This window comes from Dreissena polymorpha, chromosome 2 (assembly GCF_020536995.1).
Source record: "Dreissena polymorpha isolate Duluth1 chromosome 2, UMN_Dpol_1.0, whole genome shotgun sequence".
In the NCBI taxonomy this organism is placed as follows: domain Eukaryota; kingdom Metazoa; phylum Mollusca; class Bivalvia; order Myida; family Dreissenidae; genus Dreissena; species Dreissena polymorpha.
The window spans coordinates 40,480,121-40,502,165 of record NC_068356.1 but is presented as its reverse complement, the minus strand read 5'-3'; the positions used below and the strand labels follow the sequence as shown (position 1 = coordinate 40,502,165).

General features: G+C 38.0%; 1 protein-coding gene across 2 annotated transcripts in view; it reads left to right on the top strand.

The window, feature by feature from the left end:
- LOC127866713 (protocadherin Fat 4-like) overlaps window positions 1-22,045 on the top strand; it is a 106,936-nt gene that overhangs the window by 40,897 nt on the left and 43,994 nt on the right. For both annotated transcript variants that reach the window (XM_052407458.1, XM_052407459.1), the window contains exons 18-24: window positions 801-873; window positions 1,019-1,091; window positions 7,876-8,060; window positions 8,525-8,651; window positions 9,953-10,095; window positions 12,201-12,531; window positions 13,214-13,383. In XM_052407458.1, coding sequence (XP_052263418.1) covers window positions 801-873; window positions 1,019-1,091; window positions 7,876-8,060; window positions 8,525-8,651; window positions 9,953-10,095; window positions 12,201-12,531; window positions 13,214-13,383 — 1,102 coding nt within the window. The remainder of the gene's footprint in view (window positions 1-800; window positions 874-1,018; window positions 1,092-7,875; window positions 8,061-8,524; window positions 8,652-9,952; window positions 10,096-12,200; window positions 12,532-13,213; window positions 13,384-22,045) is intronic.

The window sequence follows — 22,045 nt, the reverse complement described above, 5'->3', positions numbered from 1 at the left end:
ATGATAACAAGAAAGGATTTTAATCAGTTTTTCATTAATTTTGGGGAAAAAAAGTTATTATAAGAATTATTCAGAATACAAGGTATGTAAGATGTTCAGCTGCAAACATTTGGCAAAACCATAGAGTGAGAAGTGTGTGGTGGAGGACTGGGGGGGGGGGGCACATTGCTTTTGTGGTCTAGAATATTGCCTTAAGTAAATGCAATGAAGTATTGTCGTTTGAAATAGCTTCTTTCAGTGTAAAGAAGTATGTATTGCTTTATGAACTTGACTCTAAGCAATAAACTATAAGTACATGTATATGAGACTTGTTAAGCCCCTGAGAAAACAAGACTTAATGTATGTTTGTTAAGTGTCATTCCACATAAGCCTGTGCAGTACACAAAGGCTAATCAGGGATGACACTTTCCGCTTTTATGGATTTTTTGTTTAAAGAAAGTATTGTCTGAACACAAATCCAGTTTAGGTGGAACATTTTGTCCCTAATAAGCCTGTGCGGACTGCACAGGCTTATCCGGGTTATCACTTTACGTACATGCATTAAGACCACTTTACCCAGAACAAAGCTCAAATACTATGAAAGATTGCAACTTTTACAATCAAATTTCACAGTTTTGAATTCCATATTTTGAAATAACTTTCTCATCTCGTTGAAGAATGTTTTATATATGCGTATGTGTTTTTGTGAGTAATACATTATCATTTTAGCAAAACTCCTTATCACATAAAAACATGTATGTTTGTCATTAAGGTAAGTTTTACTTGTGCAAGAAGTCATTATATGTTTTGCTGAATTTCAGTTTTGTGGTTTTTGTGTCGGTCACTGATGGTGTAAACCCGCCTGCCCAGTCAAGAGTTGACATCAATGTGATTGTAAGTAAACAGGCAACCTTCGTTTGTTTTTTATGTAAAACGATCTATTGATTCTTATCTACAATATGCTTGAAAATATTATTTATCACCAAGAAACACAATCTTAATGTGTGTTTTTCTGAATGTGTGTTTTTCTGTGACTCAGGACATCAACGACAATGCTCCAGTGTTTTTGCCAGACCTGTATGAGAAACCCATCCCTGAAACGACACCCGGAGGTTGGTACGAAAATGGCAGAGTTCACAAAGTAGCTTCGGTTTTTATGCCTCGGGTAGGAGGGCATATAGTGATCGGACTGTCTGTCTGTCCGTCTGTCCGTCTTTCCGTCACACTTTGCATTTAGGTTTTGGAAAAAATGCCTATAACTTCTATGTCCCTTGAGATGTAACCTTTATATTTTATATGCATGTGTATATGGACAAGGCCTTTCCATAGGCACACAAACTTGACCTCTGTGACCTTGAGGTTGAATTTAGGGTCCGCGTTTAGGTTTCGAAATCTGCGTTAAAGTTTCAAAAAATGCTCATTACTTCTATTTCCCTTGAGATATAACCTTCATATTTGGTATGCATGTGTATATGGACAAGGCCTTTCCATACACACAACATTTTTTACCCCTGTGAACTTGAGGTTGAACTTAGGGTCCGCGTTTAGGTTTCGAAATCTGCGTTAAGGTTTCGAAAAATGCTCATTACTTCTATTTCCCTTGAGATATAACGTTCATTTTTGGTATGCATGTGTATATGGACAAGGCCTTTCCATACGCACACAAATTTTGACCCCTGTGACCTTGACGTTGAACTAAGGTCCGCTTTTAGGTTTCGAAATCTGCATTTAGGTGTCGAAAATGCTCATTACTTCTATGTCCCTTGAGATATAACCTTCATATTTGGTGTATATGGACAAGGCTTTTCCATACGCACAAAAATGTTGACCCCTGTGACCTTACCTTGAACTTAGGGTCCGTGTTTAGGTTTCGAAAACTGCATTTAGGTTTCGAAAAAAGCTCATGACTTCTATCAAGCGTTTATAGGGGACATGGGTGATCCTATGGTGACAGCTCTTGTTATTTAATGTCATCATCTTTCAATACAACAATACAATACAAATTTTATTTATTTAAAGTCGATGCATATATGAAACAATATAATATACTCTTGGAGTACCTGGGTGTATTTATTTATTTAACACATATAATACAGAGTCAAGTAATGCTTTCTTGTGACTTTCACAGAGTGTGGCTCATATTAACCCTTTGCATGCTGGGAAATTTGTCATCTGCTAAAATGTCGTCTGCTGAATTTCTAAAATTAGCATTTTCTTCAATTTTTTTTCAAAGAATACTATCAGAATAGCAAACAGTTTGGATCCAGATGAGACGCCACATTTTGTGGCGTCTCATCTGGATCCAAACTGTTTGCAAATGCCTTCAAAATTCGGTTCCAGCGCTTAAAGGGTTAATAGACATATATGATATACTGGTACCTCTGGGTAATACAACTGGCATAATTTTTCATTAAATTGCCAAAACTACCAGATAGATTCCAGTTTTTCACTCCTTGAAATCATTTTAAAGAATTTACAGTTTCTAGAGAAAGAAATCTGCATTCTTTTTAATGATTTAATTATTATACACATCTTAATGACATTATGATGACATGTATTTCTTTTATACCTTATGATAAAATATGACATTTCTGCAGTGAATTAACAGCAGTGAAAATAACACAATTGTTCTTTGCACAGATGAAAAGAACAAATTTTCGGAATTCCTTTTTAGCTCATCTATTTTTTGAAAAAAAATTATGAGCTATTGTCATCACTTTGGCGTCGGCGTCGGCGTCCGGTTAAGTTTTGCGTTGAGGTACACTTTTCTCATAAAGTATCAATGCTATTGCATTCCAACTTGGTACACTTACCAACTATCATGAGGGGACTGGGCAGGCAAAGTTAGATAATTCTGGCTTGCATTTTGACAGAATTATGTGCCCTTTTTATACTTAGAAAATTGAAAGTTTTGTGTTTAGGTCCATTTTATTCCTTAAGTATCAAAGCTATTGCTTTCCTACTTGCAAAACGTACTAACTATCATTAGGGGACTGTGCAGGCAAAGCTATGTGCCCTTTTTATACTTAGAAATTAGAAAATTTGATTAAGTTTTGTGTTTATGTCCACTTTTTTCCTAAAGTATCAAAGCCATTGCTTTTATACTTGCAACACTTACTAACTATCGTAAGGGGACTGTGCAGGCAAAGTTATGTAACTCTGACTGGCATTTTGACGGAATTATGTGCCCTTTTTATACTTAGAAAATTGAAAATTTGGTTAAGTTTTGTGTTTAGGTCCACATTTTACCTAAAGTATCAAAGCCATTGCTTTCATACTTGCAAGACTTACTAACTATCGTAAGGGGACTGTGCAGGAAAAGTTATGTAACTCTGACTGGCATTTTGACAGAATTATGTGCCCTTTTTATTCTTCAAGGTCAAATGTCAAATATATGGCATCTGTCCGTCCGAAAACTTTAACATTGGCCATAACTTTTTTAATATTGAAGATAGCAAGATGGCATGCATGTGTATCTCATGAAGCTGCACATTTTGAGTGATGGAAGTTCAAGGTCAAGGTCATCCTTCAAGGTCATCCTTCAAGGTAAAAAAATAAAATAATTCAAAGCGGCGTTCTCATGAAGCTGCACAATTTTAGTGGTGGAAGTTCAAGGTCATCCTTCAAGGTCAAGGTCATCCTACAAGGTCAAAGGTCAAAAAACAAATAAAAACTTTCAAAGCGGCATCACGAAGCTGCACATTTTGAGTGGTGGAAGTTCAAGGTGAAGGTCATTCTTCGAAGTCTAGGTCATCCTTCAAGGTCAAAGGTCAAAAAAAATAATAAAGCGGCTTTATCATGAAGCTGCACATTTTGAGTGGTGTAGATTCAAGGTCAAGGTCATCCTTCAAGGTCAAGGTCATCCTTCAAGGTCAAAAGTCAATTTTATTTTTTTAAATTCAAAGCGGCGTTATCATGAAGCTGCACATTTTGAGTGGTGGAATTCAAGGTCATCATTCAAGGTCAAAAAATAAAATAAAAAAATTACAAAGCGGCGTTCTCATGAAGCTGCACATTTTGAGTGGTGGAAGTTCAAGGTCAAGGTCATCCTTCAAGGTCATCCTTCAAGGTCAAAGGTCAATTTTTTAAAATAAAAATTCAAAGCAGCGTTCTCATGAAGCTGCACATTTTGAGTGGTGGAAGTTCAATGTCAAGGTCATTCTTCAATGTCAAGGTCATCCTTCAAGGTCAAAGGTAAAAAAATAACAAATTTTAAAGCTGCGTTCTCATGAAGCTGCACATTTTGAATGGTGGAAGTTCAAGGTCAAGGTCATCCTTCAAGGTCAAGGTCATCCTTCAAGGTCAAAGGTAAAAAAAATAATATTTCAAAGCGGCCTTCTCATAAAGCTGCACATTTTGAGTGGTGGAAGTTCAAGGTCAAGGTCATCCTTCAAGGTCAAAGGAAAAAAAATATATAAAAAATTCATACGGCGCAATAGGGGGCATTGTGTTTCTGACAAACACATCTCTTGTTTTTTTCAAACATGGTTAAAAAACACAAATATTTATTTTTATTATTTTGTTTTTGAAATACCGTCCAACCATCCCACCCAAGAACCCCCCCCCCCCCCAAAATATATATATATAATTTTGTTTTGCATTTTTTTTTGCATTTTTTGAAGATAATGTAATAAATGACCACTCCCCCACAATATACACCTCTTTCCACTCCACCCCTCCCTCCTTTGTGATTGAAATTGAGATAGGTCCCTTCACCTTTAAAAAGAATAATAGATGAGCGGTCTGCACCCGCAAGGCGGTGCTCTTGTTCTTTTTTGAGATTATCATATCAAGATGTACTTCCCTTGTTTATATCCTTGTTTATATTTTTTCTATGATCACGAATGAAACAAAATCGATATTCAACCAAATCCAACACGTTTTCTTTTAGTTTTATGGTTTTTTTATTTTTTATTTACATTGTTAAAGAGTTTAACTGAAGAATTTTCCTGGAATAATGACGTAATTTTGCCAACAAAATGACGTCATTTCGTCAACAAAATGACGTCATATCAATGTATTGAGGCACAACATGGGAGAAACACCGAAAAAGGGTAACTTTTCAGCAAAAGAGTAACAGCTGTTAATTATTTTCTTGAAAAACGGGCATTAAGGAAACAGAAAATTTGTTCATGTCAGTGTAAGATCGTTTGTTATTTCACAAGTGATCATAGTTAAATAATATTTTCACTCGTGGCTGCGCCACTCGTCAAAATAATTATATTTTCTATGATCACTTGTGAAATAACAAACAATCTTTCAATGACATGAACAAATATCCTCTATCTATTTTATATCATGTTGGGGATATATACAGAATTGTTTGAGACTTGAAACAATGTTATTAAAAGGTATATAAGAACAAATACAGTCAAAACTGAGAACAGCGGTCACTCAAGGGAAATGGCCAAAGTGACCGTTATCGACGGGTGGCTGCTATTTTTGGATCACCACTTTTTAGATGGTTGGTCAGTTGGTTGTATTGCCACGTTTTTTCCCCTCCCAGTTGTTTGCACATAGTGTAAACCAAAGGCTTATTGCCGATAACTAGGCCTAAGCATAATAACATTAATAAATTCTATTAAAAAATACAGATTGATGCCTTATAAATTGATTTTATTTCATAACTTTTATAAAACTGAATCTATGACTTTACCAATGATAGAATTGTTGTTTACTCATGCATCTCGTTCATTCAGTTAATCCGAGAGTTTGTATTACATTATTGGGATGTATTTTTAAGTAAAGATTTTCACGTGTCATTGACGTCATGTCCAAACAAATATAAAAGTGGATTTGCTGTCATTAACCAAACGTATGGTATAACTGTATTGTTCTAATTCAAAGACAAAGAAGCCAAAATCTTGTTAAAAAATATTAAGTGTGTTATAAAAGTTCAATGTATATTTTTCCTGAACATCATCACTAATCCTTTTATTGCCTTCTTATAACAATATTCGCCAGCTTAGTGTTGTTTTTAACACCTTATCAGCAATAAAGATCTATTGACTTTGTCATGCGCTCATGCTTAGTGTTTATGAATACAACCGACGATTGCTTCTAATACACATTTTTATTTATACGTGCACCTGTTTTGTTTGTGTTCTTAATTTTCGTGACTCGAAACGACTGATGCGTGACCATTGTTTTCAGTTCAAACATGACTTTCGGAGTGAAATATATTGGCCGTTGGCCAATATGGACAATTGACCATCACTTTCAAGTGTAATATAGAGTGATTTTCATCGGGGGTATCAAGACTGACTGTCTGCAATTAACCGTTATTCTCAAGTGACCATTAGGTCAGTTATGACTGTAAATGTATTTCAATTGATTGCAACTGGTAGATTATTTAAAATTGTACAACTTACTGGAACTTTATAGTTATGTAATAAGCTATGGTCTGGGAAAATTTGGCTTAATGCATGTGTCAAAGAGGAAAGTGTTTTCCCTGATTAGTCTGTGCAGATTTGACAGGCTAATTTGCAATGACTCTTAACAACACTGTATTATGTGAATTGGGAATAAGACATCAAACTGGGAATGGACATCATTTTGGTGATTTTCTCAAACAAAACTACAGTCAAAACTGACCTTACGGCCACCTTAATTTACCGGTCACCTGCAGACAACGGTCAGTCTGGAATCCCCCCGACGAAAAACACTCTATATTACACTTGAATTTAACGGTCACCTGGCCATAACAGCTAACGGCCACCATACTCCACTCCGAAATTCATGTTTGACCTGAAATTAATGGTCACTTGTCAGTCGTCTCGAGTCGCAAAAATTAAAAACACAGCACATCATTTGTCCGTCTATTTTGCGGTTAAAGCGTCTGAAAGCGGTGATTGTCTTTGATATTATAAAAGCGGCCCGCTGCGAGTAAACAAATAATAAGGTGTTGAGGCGGTTTGTTTTCTGGTGATAATTGTCGGAGCATCTTCAAAAGAAAATTATGTCAGAGCTTGTGACACGTTTAAAGTAATTATCGTTAATTAAATGACCGCTAATTAGTACATGGTACTTTGAACGGTACAATTACACCGTACTATCGGTTTATGACAGCAAATCCGCTTTTTAGACTTGTACGGACGTGACGTTAACGGCACGTGACGAACTTTAATTAATGAATGAACGAGACGCATGAGTAAACAATTATACCAGCGTTGATAAAGTAATTGTTTTAGTTTAACAAGATGAAATTAAATAAATCTATAAGATATTATTCTGTATTATTCAATGTACACAAGTAAGTTATTTCTGTTATTATGCTTAGTTAACGGCAATTAGCCTTTGTTTTACACTATATGCAAACGACTGGGTAGGGTAACGAAGTAGCAATACTACCAACTGACAAACCATCCTAAAATTGTGATCCGAATTCAACGGTCACCTGTGGACAACGGTCACTTTGGTCATTTCCCTTGACTGACCGCTGTTCTCAGGTTTGACTGTATTCATTTCATGATCTACATATATTTTTGTAATATATTATCTATAATTTAAGCTCAATAAGAAATTTTCCATGACTTTTTCATTAACAGTGATTGAATTTTTCATCATTTAAAGCATATTTTATAACCGTGTCCATGCACGGCATGGACACAGTTTCATTTCATGAGGATTTTTTTTTTTAATTAATAAAATATCTAGTTTTGAAGTAAAATCAATTCAAATGATGCTATTATATATGCAAGTATATGTTTTAATTATAATTTGTAAAACTAGATAAATACAACAGATAAAACTGCATATTATGCACTTTTGATAAAACACAATTTATTCCCAAATTGAAGTCTTATTCCCAATTCACATAATACAGTGTTTAACACACATGCATTAAGCCCAGTTTTCCCAGAACAAATGACTCTAACATTCCCTATGTATAACCAGGTACTAGCATTTTGGAGCTATCTGCTACTGATACTGATGATCCAACCAGTGACAATGGAAAACTGGAGTACAGCATTATCAGTGGAAATATTGGTGGACGCTTCAGAGTCAATAACTTGGGGGTCCTGTTTACCTCAAATGATGCTAAATTTGATTACGATATTCAAAGAGCCTACACAATGGTGGTAAGCGAAAAATGACGTGTATGAAGTTCCTTTATTGGGAAATTTTCATATGTTGATAATTAAGATGTTTAAAATTGTAAATTTTATTTTAAAATACATGTATTCTGAGCAATGGCCTTAATAAAAATGGGGTGATTTAAAAAAAAAGTATTTTTCATTACTAAACATCTTTCATGTATTTTAATGTATGTATTTAACCCTTTCCCATTCAGAAGCAAAGTAAAAAGGGTTCTGTGCAAACAGCATAAAACTGGAACAGCCTGTGAGTAACTTGCAGTCTGTTAAGGTTTTATGCAGTTTGCTGCTCATCAGTATCTAAGGGTTGGAAATGAAGCCTTAAAACCTTGAATTTGTTGAGACAGGTCTTCAATTAAATATAACTTTCGAGGGGACTAAAAATTCATGAAAATACATATCAAAGTGGTAAAAGAGTAATGAAAATATTATTTTACCATCACAATCAGGTGACTGTGGCCGACAAAGGCACCCCTCAGAGATCGGATACTGCTACCGTCATCATCAACATCCTCGACGTCAACAACCGTGACCCTTATGTTGACCCCTTCTTGCAGAATTTTGAAGTCTATGATAGTGAGTAAACATCAATGATAGTGAGTTGTGTACAGTGTTTAGGTATGATGAGGTGTTCACATTAAAATAGTGTTCTAGCTACACTCGTAATTGTCAAATTTTATGTAAGATTTATTCACTATTTGAGATTTAAATGATTATGATGTCAATTATTTACAATCTTGTACAGGGCCTTGGATTATTTGGCCCTTGTTTTGGGAAAACTGGGTTTAATGCATTTGCCTAAAGTGTCATCCCAGATTAGCTTATGCAGTATGCTCAAGCTTATTATCCCCCGCCATAGGCGGAGGGATATTGTTTTGGCGTTGTCCTTCCGTCCGTCCGTCCGTCTTTCCGTCCGGCACTTTTGTGTCCGGAGCCATATCTTGGAATTGCTTTGGCGGATTTCATTGAAACTTGGTTTGAGAATATATATGGATAAGAGGATGATACACGCTAAATGGCATTGTAAACAATCTGTTAATAACGGAGTTTTTATGGCCCTTTGTATCTTGAAAAAATGCTTTTTTTGTGTCCGGAGCCATATCTTGAAAGTGCTTTGGGGGATTTCATTGAAACATGGTATGAGTATATATATGGATGAGAGGATGATGCAGGCCAAATGGCATTGTACGCAATTGGATATTAACGGAGTTATGGCCCTTTGTATCTTGAAAAAATGCTTTTTTGAGTGTCAAATATAACACTTTTGTGTCCAGAAGCATATTGGCGGGGGATATCAATTCAATGAATTTGCTTGTAATGGACGAGACTTTCTGCATATGCTGGATTTTTAGCTCAGCTGTTTTCTGAGAAAACATGAAATTATGTCGTGCTAAAACCTTAACATAGGCTCTTAAATCAAAGTGCTTCCACATACAACTTTGAAACTTCATATGTATATGCACCTTGATGAGTTCTACATGCGACACCCTTTTTTGGGTCACTAGGTCAAAGGTCAAGGACACTTCTGACAAGCTTTCATTTATTAAAAACTGCACCCACAGCTGAGTGTTGGCACCCGCTGTGCAGTGCTCTTGTTGTTTAATAGAGACTTTCTTTAACGGGAAAAATCCATAAAACCGGACAGTGTTGTCCCTGATTAGTTTTTTGGACTGTATACTCTAATCTGGGATTACACTTTAAGCACATTCATAAAGCCCAGTGTTCCTAGAAAAAAGCTTACCGGTATTTGATAAAATAACCATTTTATGCATTTTAAACGCATTGCTTGGTTTCTAGGCTAGGATAAACTTGCATACATTAAGCCCAGTTTTCCCAAAAGATGCTTATTTGATACAATACAATCCTCTTCATTTCAGATGCGTTCCTTGGTTTCAAGGTGGGAACAATTAAGGCCTATGATCCTGACGCGGACGCCATCCTGCGGTTCCGCTTCAATGACCCCAAACAAGCTAGCTCTGAAGAAGGCTTCCAGGTCACACCTGATGTGTATGACTTCAGGGTAGGTGATTTTGCGTTTTAAACGAGCTTTATCTCTGTATATGAACTTTGTAGTGGGAAAACTGGCATTAATGCCTGTGCAAAAAGTGTCGTTCCAGATTAGGCTGTGCAGTCTGCACAGGCTAAACAGGGAGGATTCTTTCTGCTTTTATGGAACGTTTTTTTGATAGGAATTCATTTTAGCAAAAATCCAGTGTAAGCAAAAAGAGTTGTCCCTGATTAGCCAGTGCTCACTGCACAGGCTAATCTGGGACGACACTACGCACATGCATTAAGCCCAGTTTTCACAGAATGAGACTCGTATGTTTCTTGTTTTATAGGTCTTAACCATTACATATCTTGCCTGATATGTATCAATTGAAGATGTCTGATGTTTGCATATCTTGCCTGATATGTATCAATTGAAGATGTCTGATGTTTGCATATCTTGCCTGATATGTATCAATTGAAGATGTCTGATGTTTGCATATCTTGCCTGATATGTATCAATTGAAGATGTCTGATGTTTGCATATCTTGCCTGATATGTATCAATTGAAGATGTCTGATGTTTGCATATCTTGCCTGATATGTATCAATTGAAGATGTCTGATGTTTGCATATCTTGCCTGATATGTATCAATTGAAGATGTCTGATGTTTGCATATCTTGCCTGATATGTATCAATTGAAGATGTCTGATGTTTGCATATCTTGCCTGATATGTATCAATGGAAGATGTCTGATGTTTGCATATCTTGCCTGATATGTATCAATTGAAGATGTCTGATGTTTGCATATCTTGCCTGATATGTATCAATTGAAGATGTCTGATGTTTGCATATCTTGCCTGATATGTATCAATTGAAGATGTCTGATGTTTGCATATCTTGCCTGATATGTATCAATGGAAGATGTCTGATGTTTGCATATCTTGCCTGATATGTATCAATTGAAGATGTCTGATGTTTGCATATCTTGCCTGATATGTATCAATTGAAGATGTCTGATGTTTGCATATCTTGCCTGATATGTATCAATTGAAGATGTCTGATGTTTGCATATCTTGCCTGATATGTATCAATTGAAGATGTCTGATGTTTGCATATCTTGCCTGATATGTATCAATTGAAGATGTCTGATGTTTGCATATCTTGCCTGATATGTATCAATTGAAGATGTCTGATGTTTGCATATCTTGCCTGATATGTATCAATTGAAGATGTCTGATGTTTGCATATCTTGCCTGATATGTATCAATTGAAGATGTCTGATGTTTGCATATCTTGCCTGATATGTATCAATTGAAGATGTCTGATGTTTGCATGTCTTGCCTGATATGTATCAATTGAAGATGTCTGATGTTTGCATATCTTGCCTGATATGTATCAATTGAAGATGTCTGATGTTTGCATATCGTGCCTGATATGTATCAATTGAAGATGTGTGAGGTTTGTTATATAGCTGAGCCAACTGATTTGGACGTTGAATGTTTTTGCTGCGCTTTGTTTACTGCTTTTACAGATTGAACGGACATAAATGAAATCTGTAACTATACTTATTCTTCTCTTTGGATGTTTGGTTGGTCTAGTCTGGAAAGTTTAACTTGTGATACTTGTTCAATAAAAGGGGTTTAATGCATGTGCGTAAAGTGTTGTCCCAGATTAGCCTGTGCAGTCCACACAGGCTAATCAGGGAAGACACTTTCCGCCTAAACCGGATTTTTGCTAAGAAGAGACTTTCTTGAAACATAAATATCATAAAAGCAGAAAGTGTCATCCCTGATTAGCTTGTGCGGACTGCACAGGCTAATCTGGGACGACACTTTACGCACATGCATTAAACCCCCTTTTCACAGGGCACAGCACCTTTACTTTTGAAAGCATGATTTGTATGTTCAGCCACCTGTTTTCATGTACAGGCAAAAACCCAAACAGAAAGCTGTTAGCTAATGAACAGTGGATGGGCATACATATTTTACCAACATATTTTGTTTAACACATTCACAAAATTAGTCACCATGTGGTTAACGTAAGTCTTTACTCCCATAATATTGAATTTTTAGATTAAGATAGCCCACTTTGTTCACCTCTATATGATCTGTGCAACATTTTGCAAATTCTTTTCAGTACTTATTCCGCATCGACGAAAACAATGGGGACATTTATGTCAACGGTTCATTGGACAGTAAAAAAACAAACATTGTCTCCTATGGTGTGGTGGTCACTGATGTTAAAGCCGTCCCTAATCAGAATGGCCCAGGCCAGGCCTACATACGCATCAAGCCTTTCAACACCCAGCCCCCTGTGTTTGAGCAGTTCCAGTCGCCCATCTACATTGACGAGGAGCAACCAATCGGCAGTGTCATCATCAGTCTCATTGCCCGCGATAACAATGGAATTGAGCAGTATCAGATCATTCAACAGCCGGATGACTTCTTTGCAGCCAATCCAAACACGGGTGGGTTTTAATAGGATGGGATGTAGACGTCGGACAGACACGTCCGTCTTTCAGTCCGTCTGTTTGTCTTGTATTGAGTTTCCGGAGTTTTTTCCTAAACACTTGCAGGATTTTACCTGATTTTTTGTGCACGAGTCTACCTGAATAACTTACATCAAATTTGAGTTTTATTCCGGTTCATTAATTTTTGGGAAAAAAAACGGGCCTAAGACTTAACAGTTTTTTCTAAGATAGTTCCTGTGCGCATTCAAAGTGCAGTAGGGGACATTGTGTTTCACAAACACAGCTTTTGTTAGAGTATTGATGCATTTTAATGTGTATTCTCTAGTATGTATCTTTAATTTCCTTCATCCTGCATTCACTTGTATACTAAGTGAGCAAATTCTTCATTTGAGTTCTGCTCTGTGAAAGGGGTTTTATGAATGTGTGTGAAGCTTCGTCCCAGATCAGCCTGTGTAGTCTGTACAGGCAAATCAGAGACAATACTTTCTGCTTTCATGGTATTTGTTGTTTCAAAGAAGTCTCTTCTCATCCAAAATCCAAAATGGCTGGAAAGTGTCGTCCCTGAGAAACATTTGCGGACTTCACAGGCTAATTTGGGACATTACTTGTTGCACATGCATTCAACCTACTTTTCATAAAGCGAGGCTCATTTCTTGTTTTCCTATCATTTCCTGGGCAGGCGCGGTCAGTGTGGTCAGTCGTGTGGACTTTGACGACGCCCGTAGGATCAATGGCTCGTTCTTCATTGTCCGAGTGCTTGATACTGGTGAGCCACAGCTGTCTGCCACGACGTCAGTATCTGTGATATTCAGGAACATCAATGATAACTTCCCTGAATTTATTAACAAGGTATGAGTTTTTTTTAATTTACTTTTTGTCAAATAGTTCAAGCTATGCCTCTCAAGTATTTGTCTGCCTCAAGATCTGTGTAATGCCCTGTTGAAGACAAACGTGCAACATTTCCATGTAACTTTTTTTCTACAGGTAATTGATTGACACTAAATACTTATGTTAGGGACTTTGTGCAAGTTTGCTGACCAAGTTTCATGCCTCTGAACTGCAATTAGCAGAATTTTGTGTCTTTGTACTAGAAAATTGTGGTAAATGTTTGTGTGCAAGGGCTCCATATCTCTATATCCACTACGGATAGTCACACAAAACTTACATATTTGCTCAGAGCCGTAATGAACATTAACTGACCAAGCCCTTTGAGTATTACCAGCTTTATACAAGGATTATGCCCCTTTAAAAAAAAAACTGGTTTAGGTTGACTGGTTGAGTGCAAGAGGAAATTTAGGTTGGGGTTTTCAGCACAACAAATACAAATCTCTGTAAATACAAAAGATATTCAATTGAAAACCACACAAGTGTTAGAGATCATCATGTAAGGTTAAAGACCAAGGCACATAACTCTGATCTGCTTTTAAGCAGACTTGTGCCCCCTTTTTTTTACTTAGAGAATTCACGTTAGTGTTTGCTTGCAACATCTTAATATCTCTAGTATTCACTACAGATATAGAAATAAAACTTTACATATGTGTCTATGGTCTTTATTATCAGTAACTGACCAAGACCAATAGCTGTAAACAGCCTTCCAGCAGAATTATTACCACTTTTTTTCCTTTACAATCAGGTTAATGTTTTAAGCCTTTGCATGCTGGGAAGTTTGTAGTCTGCTAAAATGTTGTCTGCTGAATTTCTAAAATAAGCATTTTCTTAAATTTTTTTCAAAGAATACTATCAGAATAGCAAACAGTTTGGATCCTGATGAGACGCCATGTTCTGTGGCATCTCATCTGGATCCAAACTGTTTGCAAAGGCCTTCAAAATTCGGTTCCAGCACTGAAAGAATTAAGCAAGATAAATTCGGGATGTCAATTAAGGTTCTTGTGCAACAAGTACATAACTATGTAATTATTACAAATATTCAATTTCAACTGTACAAGTGTCATAGAGGTCATCATCAAGGTCACTGACCAAGGCTTATTAAAACTCTGACATGCAGTTGGGCAAAATAAAACCACTTTTATACATAAGTTTGAACAGATCAACTTTGTTGAAACTTTGGATAAATCAAACGCACATGGAGACCTTGCTTTTAGGGCCTGATTCGGGCAAGCTGGGTCAATGTCATTGTTGCTTAAACTTGATATAGTTTCTGTTAAACTTAGTTATGATGGAGATATTTTTTATGAAATTTTGTGTGTAGGTAACTGACATGCTGATCCAGTCGGGGTTGCATATAAGACCATTAACCCTTACAATGCGGGAACCGAATTTTTAAGGCCTTTGAAAACAGTTTGGATCCAGATGAGACACCACAGAACGTGGCGTCTCATCAGGATCCAAACTGTTTGCTATTCTGATAGTATTCTTTGAAAAAAATCGAAGAAAATGCGAATTTTATAAATTCAGCAGACAACATTTTAGCAGACGACAAATTTCCCAGCATGCAAAGGGTTAAGGTCAAGGGCACTTTACTTAAAATAAGCTTGGGACAGCTCTTGTTTTTAAATTAACGCTTGACCATTTAGATAACATATTTTGACGCATTTGTAGTCCCTTAGAAATATGCATTGAATTAAAGACTTGTCTTACTAAATTCAAGTTTTAATAGCTTCATTTCCAACCCCTAGTTTCTGATGAGCTGTACATAGCCATTTTCACTTTGCTTCTGAGTGGGAAAGGGTTAAGAAGGTGTATCTAGAAATTATGTACATGAATGAACAGTAAAATCTAGTGGTTTTGAAATGCTTATATTTGAATGAAAGACATGCATTTGATTTTTCGTCATCTACCTACAATGAACATTCCAAATACACTTTTTATTGATCGATTGTAAATATTATTCCTAATAATTTCATTGCAATTTTTATACCCCCACAAACAAAGTTAAGTGGGGTATATAGGAGTGAACTTGTCGGTCGGTCGGTCGGTCTGTCGGTTTGTCTGTCTGTCGGTCCATATTAAGTGTCCGCTCTCTAATTCAAGTAGTTTTCATCCAATCTTCACCAAACTTGGTAAGAAGTTGTATCTACATGATGTCTAAGCCAAGTTCGAACATGGGCCTTGCCAGGTAAAAAACTAGGTCACGGGGTCACTTAGTGCGTTTTAAACATTCAGCATGTTGTCCGCTCTTAATTCAAGTAGTTTTCATTCGATCTTCACCAAACTTGGTCAGAAGTTGTATCTAGATGATGTCTAGGCCAAGTTCGAACATGGGCCTTGCCGGGTCAAAAAATAGGTCACGGGGTCACTTAGTGCGTTTTAAATATTCAGCATTGTGTCCGCTCTCTAATTCAAGTAGTTTTCATCCGATCTTCACCAAACTTTGTCAGAAGTTGTATCTACATGATGTCTAGGCCAAGTTTGAACATGGGCCTTGCCGGGTCAAAAACTAGGTCATGGGGTCACTTAGTGTGTTTTAAACATTCAGCATGTTGTCAGCTCTCTAATTCAAGTAGCTTTCATCCGATCTTCACCAAACTTGGTCAGAAGTTGTATCTAGATGATCTTAAGGCCAAGTTCGAACATGGGCCTTGCTGGGTCAAAAACTAGGTCACGGGGTCACTTAGTGCATTTTTTAACATTCAACATGGTGTCCTCTCTCTTATTCGAGAAGTTTTCATCCGATCTTCACCAAACTTGGTCAGAAGTTTTATCTCGATGATCTGAAGGCCAAGTTCAAACATGGGCCATGCCAGATCAAAAACTATGTCACAAGGTCACTTAGTACATTTTACACATTGACCATGGTGTCTGCTCTCTAATTCAAGTAGACTAAATCCGATCTTCACCACACTTGGTCAGAAGTTGTAACTAGATGATGCGTAGGTCAAGTTTGAACATGGGCCATGCCGGGTCAAAAACTAGGTCACGGGGTCACTTAGTGTGTTTTAATGTCATAAAAACTGACCTGCTATCGTATGCTTATACTTTCCAAGGGGAAATAACTCATCCGGAATTTTAACTGGGAATCCGCCACCTCAATACGGTAACATAGGCCAGGTTAAACATATGTCGTAATCAACCAGGTATATACGTGTCTTTTACGGCTCTGAATTAAAATATTGTTTTTCACTTGGTTGATTGGGGTTTTGAATAGATAAATTGTGTTATTTATCTTTTTATTTCTCATTCGGATTAATTTGTGTGGATTTAATGGATTTTGTTTCATTTGTAAAAGGTAAGCCATGCTTGTTTTAATTTAGCAATGGTTTATTTCTACCATGCTGGGTGTTTTCAGGCGCGAACCACCACGTGCAAAACATGCTCTTCTAATCCATTGCTAGAACGATCAAAGCATGTTCTTCTAATGTGTTACGAGATCGTGCAAAGCGTGTTCTTCTATTGACAGATTGTTTATTATTTGCCATTGTGTGCAATAATGATTTTAACGTTCCGTATGACAATCTAATTGATCGTCATTTTATTTTTCATCTGTTTTGAATTAAACTTTTGTTTAATTTATTATCTACGGCAGTATTATTATAATTTTCATTATGGTCAAATAATGATTTTATGTGCTGTATGATAATCTGGTCTGTGACCAGTTTATGGTTGAATATGCTTTGCTCTTGTTTTTCATATATTCGACTACATAATGGTCGCAGAAACAAGAGTGGATAAATACGCGGTGACTTCGCAGATCATGGATGATAGTTGCAGTATCAGTCACCGGGTATCGGGCACGATCGCGACGGTACTATGCTAAGTCTCTTAGACAGTCGTTCAACATCAGACCATATGGCGACACCCGTCAGCCGGTCTTTGCCCGATGGCATTGGTCAAGGACATCGACCAATGCCGGACCATTTGGTATCCGCCATAGGGTCATTATCCGGTGACAACACTGGTCATGATATGACCGGTACGTCACCGGGGACGTTGATCACGGACATTTGATCGATGTCTGACCGGCCGGTCCAGTCACCGGTCCGGTCCAGTCACCGGTCATGTCACCGGTCCGGTCGTTGATCACCGGTCCGGTCACCGGTCATGTCACCGGTCCGGTCACGGGTCCGGTCCGGTCATCGGTCATGTCACCGGTTTGGTCATTGATCACCGGTCCGGTCACCGGTCATGTCACCGGTCCGGTCAGGTCATTGATCACCGGTCCGGTCACCGGTCATGTCACGGGTCCGGTCCGGTCACCGGTCCGGTCATGTCACCGGTCTAGTCACTGGTCCGGTCCGGTCATTGATCACCGGTCCGGTCCGGTCACCGGTCATGTCACCGATCCGGTCCGGTCATTGATCACCGGTCCGGTCACCGGTCAACAGTCATCAGTTAGGCCTGCCACCGATAACACCAGTCACCGGTCAAGAAGAAGAACTCGGTCTTCTTCATTGAATTATTCTCCTATTCGTCGTCGAATACATCGTCTTCATCAAGGAGTAGACATTGGACACGCTCTTCTTCGTCGAGCAGTTCTCATCGTCGCGGCTCTCGTAAGCGATTACGTCGTCACTCACGGAGACGTTATTCTAGAAGATCTCGGTCTCATCGCAGCCGATCCACATCTCGACACCACATACGACAGACGTCGTCAACCTTCACGTAGACATCAGCGGACTTCATTGAGCAGAACAGGATAGTTATCGAACACCTCTCCTTCATTTAGCAGTTCTCGGCGTTGATACGCTCGTAAGCGATCACGTCAATGCTCACGGAGACAATATTGTAGAAGACAATATTTCCACCGTAGCCGAACAATATTTGGCATCGCAGTTATATGGATGTCGCCACTTCTCACGTAGGCGTTAATAAACCTACTGGTCATATCGACGTTCTCCATTTTATTCCTTTAGGAATATCATGTCTCCATTCCACGTGTGATGGTTTTTCTTATGGCATCCACACATGTTGCAGTCACCGAGCCGTAGTTGTATACGAACACTAGTTCGTTTAACTTTCAGGCTTTGGGATAAGCTGTTCTTTTCTCCACTACGACTACAAGGACACGTATGCCTATTAATACCGATAATCTACCGTTGTTTTCCGGTTAATATTATCAGATGACTTCGTGGATGGTCATTCTTCTGCACCAGATATTTCCATTCTGACGCAGTTATATTATACTGGTCCCGATCACCGGACATCGGTCACCATTCATCGGTCATATCACCGATCACTGATCACCGGTCAGTATAAGTGATGTCTCATCGCCATCGGATTGGATTTTTGGCAGGATCTTCTTTTCCGAGCAGTGCTTGACATTGATATCAGACCATATGGATTCCACCATTTTTCGGTCTTTAACTGGTAATGTCACGGGTCATATTATGACTGGTCCGTTCACCTGGCTACAGTTACCGGTCATTGACAGGTCCGGTTCGGTCACCAGTTACCAATTACCGGTATTCCACTGTGTTTTCATCAGTCAATTTTTCGTATTACGGGTATCGTCTACATTACCTAGTTGTATACCCCTGGCTATGATTGTATTAAATACTATATTTTATGGATTCAACAATCTACATGACTTTTTGTGTTTTTCAATACTGATGTTTTACTGGCGACGGTTACCAAATCATGCTATATCTGTTATTTGTACTTCTATCTCAACCGGCTACATGCAGACTACTGGTCTTGCAGATAGATCGGCTGAAGTGGGCTCGGAGACTAGCATTGAGGTCGAACATTACTATTTGACCTCTATTAATTTATGTTCGAGACCCGAAGGATGAATTGTTTTAACCGCCTTTACCTGTCGGCTACAGACTTTGCAGTCAGTGTCACGGAACGGTTGGGACACATTAATGACGCTAGCAGGATTAGCAAGACGACATTTTGTATCGACTTCTGCTTTTCTATTGCTCCTACGACAGTGCATATTTTCAAGCTACTGGAATCACCAAGAGTTCTGATACATAGGATTGCCTATCAGATTGACCGCATAGCGGCTACAGTCTTGTAGATGGCTTAGGACCTATTGAACTCAGATCTTAGATCCTAGGATCTGGAGGGACCTCATCTTAAAGTTATTCTTCTATTACACTTCTGGCCATAACAGCCCGTCTTCCTATAACTGATCGTATTTCCTTTCGGAATTCGTCCCGGTTAGGAGTCTTGAAATAAATGGATTAATCAAGTCAGAATTTAAGACTTCCATGCATTCTACTGGAAAGCGTGGACCCCCTTAAGGTTACTCCTAGGGTTTTCACCTTTTTCTACCATCACACCTCGATTCCGGAGGTACCACTGTCAATCATATTTCCGTACTTCGCAAATCGATGATTTCACGACCTGTATTATCCAGGATTTTAAAGGCGCCTGTTATTGGTTCAAGAAGAGGCTATATTCTGTAGATAGGTCATAAACTTATAAGTGTTAAACACTGTCCTATTCTACCAATTTTCAAGTGTGTTTGGAGTGGGAAAGTTCGGCTTGCCGTGGTTTCTTTGCCCACCCATCCTTGACAAATGGTTCCGGTAACTGGTCGGTATTTACCGGTCCGGTCACCGGTCCTTCTGCTGAGACCTCTTTTCTTAAGTCCGTTTCAGCTTTATTTTTAAGTTAATTGTATTAATCTCGGGATTATTCAATGACACAGATTTCCATCTTTTTGTCATTATTTACCACTTTTCAGTGGTGTCTAGACTAGAAGATTATCTTGGCAAGAATAAAGTTTATTCTACCACAACCTTCCTTACATCTTATACAGATGTGAGCAGAGAAGGTTATGGACGATCACATAGAACAACGTATCTTGATTTTCTCAATTATGTGGTATCCTAATGAATATCACCTGCACATCTACATCTTGAAAAGCAAAAATTCCTTTTTAGCTGTTTTTCATTTACAACACATTTTCACGATTCCTTTGTGATGGTTTCAACTATCACACATCGGTTGTGGTTTACTTACAGACACGGAGGTGATCATATTATCACTCCTTGTAACTGGAAATCAGGAACTTATTCGTTCTTTGCAAGAACAACAAATTTTCTCTATCGTCTTACTCATACCAGGTCGTCTCAACGCCCTGTTGGACATTTTGTCCTGCAGTTCTTTCTTTCGAATTATTTTTCCGTTGGGTTCAAATAATGTAATTGCGCATGCGCGGCAGGGAAGTTGCATGGTGTACATAGTATATCAAGAATGTTGTTTATCATCAAACGCTAGTAATTAGCGTTATGCGATCGTATATCGCAGTATATACCGGTATGCTGAACAACGTCAATAATGCAGTTCACAGAAATCGATCCAGCAGGGTGTGCGATTGTTATACATCTGTCCATTGACATAAACTGGAATATCTTGCCTTCTTGGTGAGTTTTTGCAATAACTGAGTTTTTGCCATAATTTCATGCAATATACTTAATGAACCATGGGATAATGGTTCTACGACCTTTTAAGTCTCCTGTACAATTATTTTCAGGAAACTTCTTCACAGGTAAAATATCATATCTCAGAGAGACATATTTTTACTGATCCAAACATGTGTCACTACATGTCTGGCCATTAATAACTTTTAGTTATCTCTACAGAAGAACGTTTTTCTGTTAGAGTTTCAACCCTTGTTACTTGTGCAAGGATAATTTCATCAGAACTGTATAAAGGTTCTATGGAAATTCATTTTTGACTGGGTATTCGAGAGCATAGTTATTACCTTAATCACTCTGCTAGATACATAGAGGTTTTTCTCATCTTTTTCTTGATGATAAGAAATGTGTTCTTTTCTTAATCAAAGGATAGAGATTATGCTTTCGTATACCTTGTTTTGTGTAAGTCATCGCAACTCTGTGCTGTCTTACCTATTTTGGAACTGATCCAAACTATGGAACGTCAACATGTTTTTCGTTCCTTTACCTTATTAAGCGGTTTTGACTTGTGTTACATGTTGGGATGCTTAATGAGCTCCCTATGAACCTTTTTCATCAGGCTTATTAACAGTTCCAATATAATTTTAAGACGGTTTTCCTTCTTATTATGGCTTTTACCATACGGAGAAGTGAAATTCATGCTTTTTCTGTTGAATACGACCAATTCCAGTTGGATCTATTGTCGTTTTCACTTTGTTGTGTCAGCCAGGATTCCTTGCTTAATATCAAGTCCTCTATATGGCTTCTACCTTCAAGTTTCCAAGTTTTTCTTAAACTGGTAGTCATGAAGATGAGGATAAACTTCTTTGGGCAATCAGGGCTTTGAAGTTCTATCTCAGCAGTGTCAGTCGGAAGTCCATTCGAGGTTCTCAAAAGACACTCTTCATTTCCCCCAAAAAGGGGGGGGGAGATGTGTCTGCGGCTTCTATTTCTCGGGGTTAGACCTCGACTAAGGAAAGTTACTCTTATCCTATCTAAGGATTCATTCCTTTTTAGGATCTGACTGCATGAATTAAGAGCTCTGTCTGTTTTGTGGGCATATATTAATCACACCCCACTTTTTGACGTGCTCTAAGCTGTAAATTACTGGAGGAATCCGACCACCTTTGTCATCTTTTTATCTTCGTTTTTCTGAAGTGCCAACAATACAATTTGTATATGTTTGGGCTTGTTGTGGTTTCACT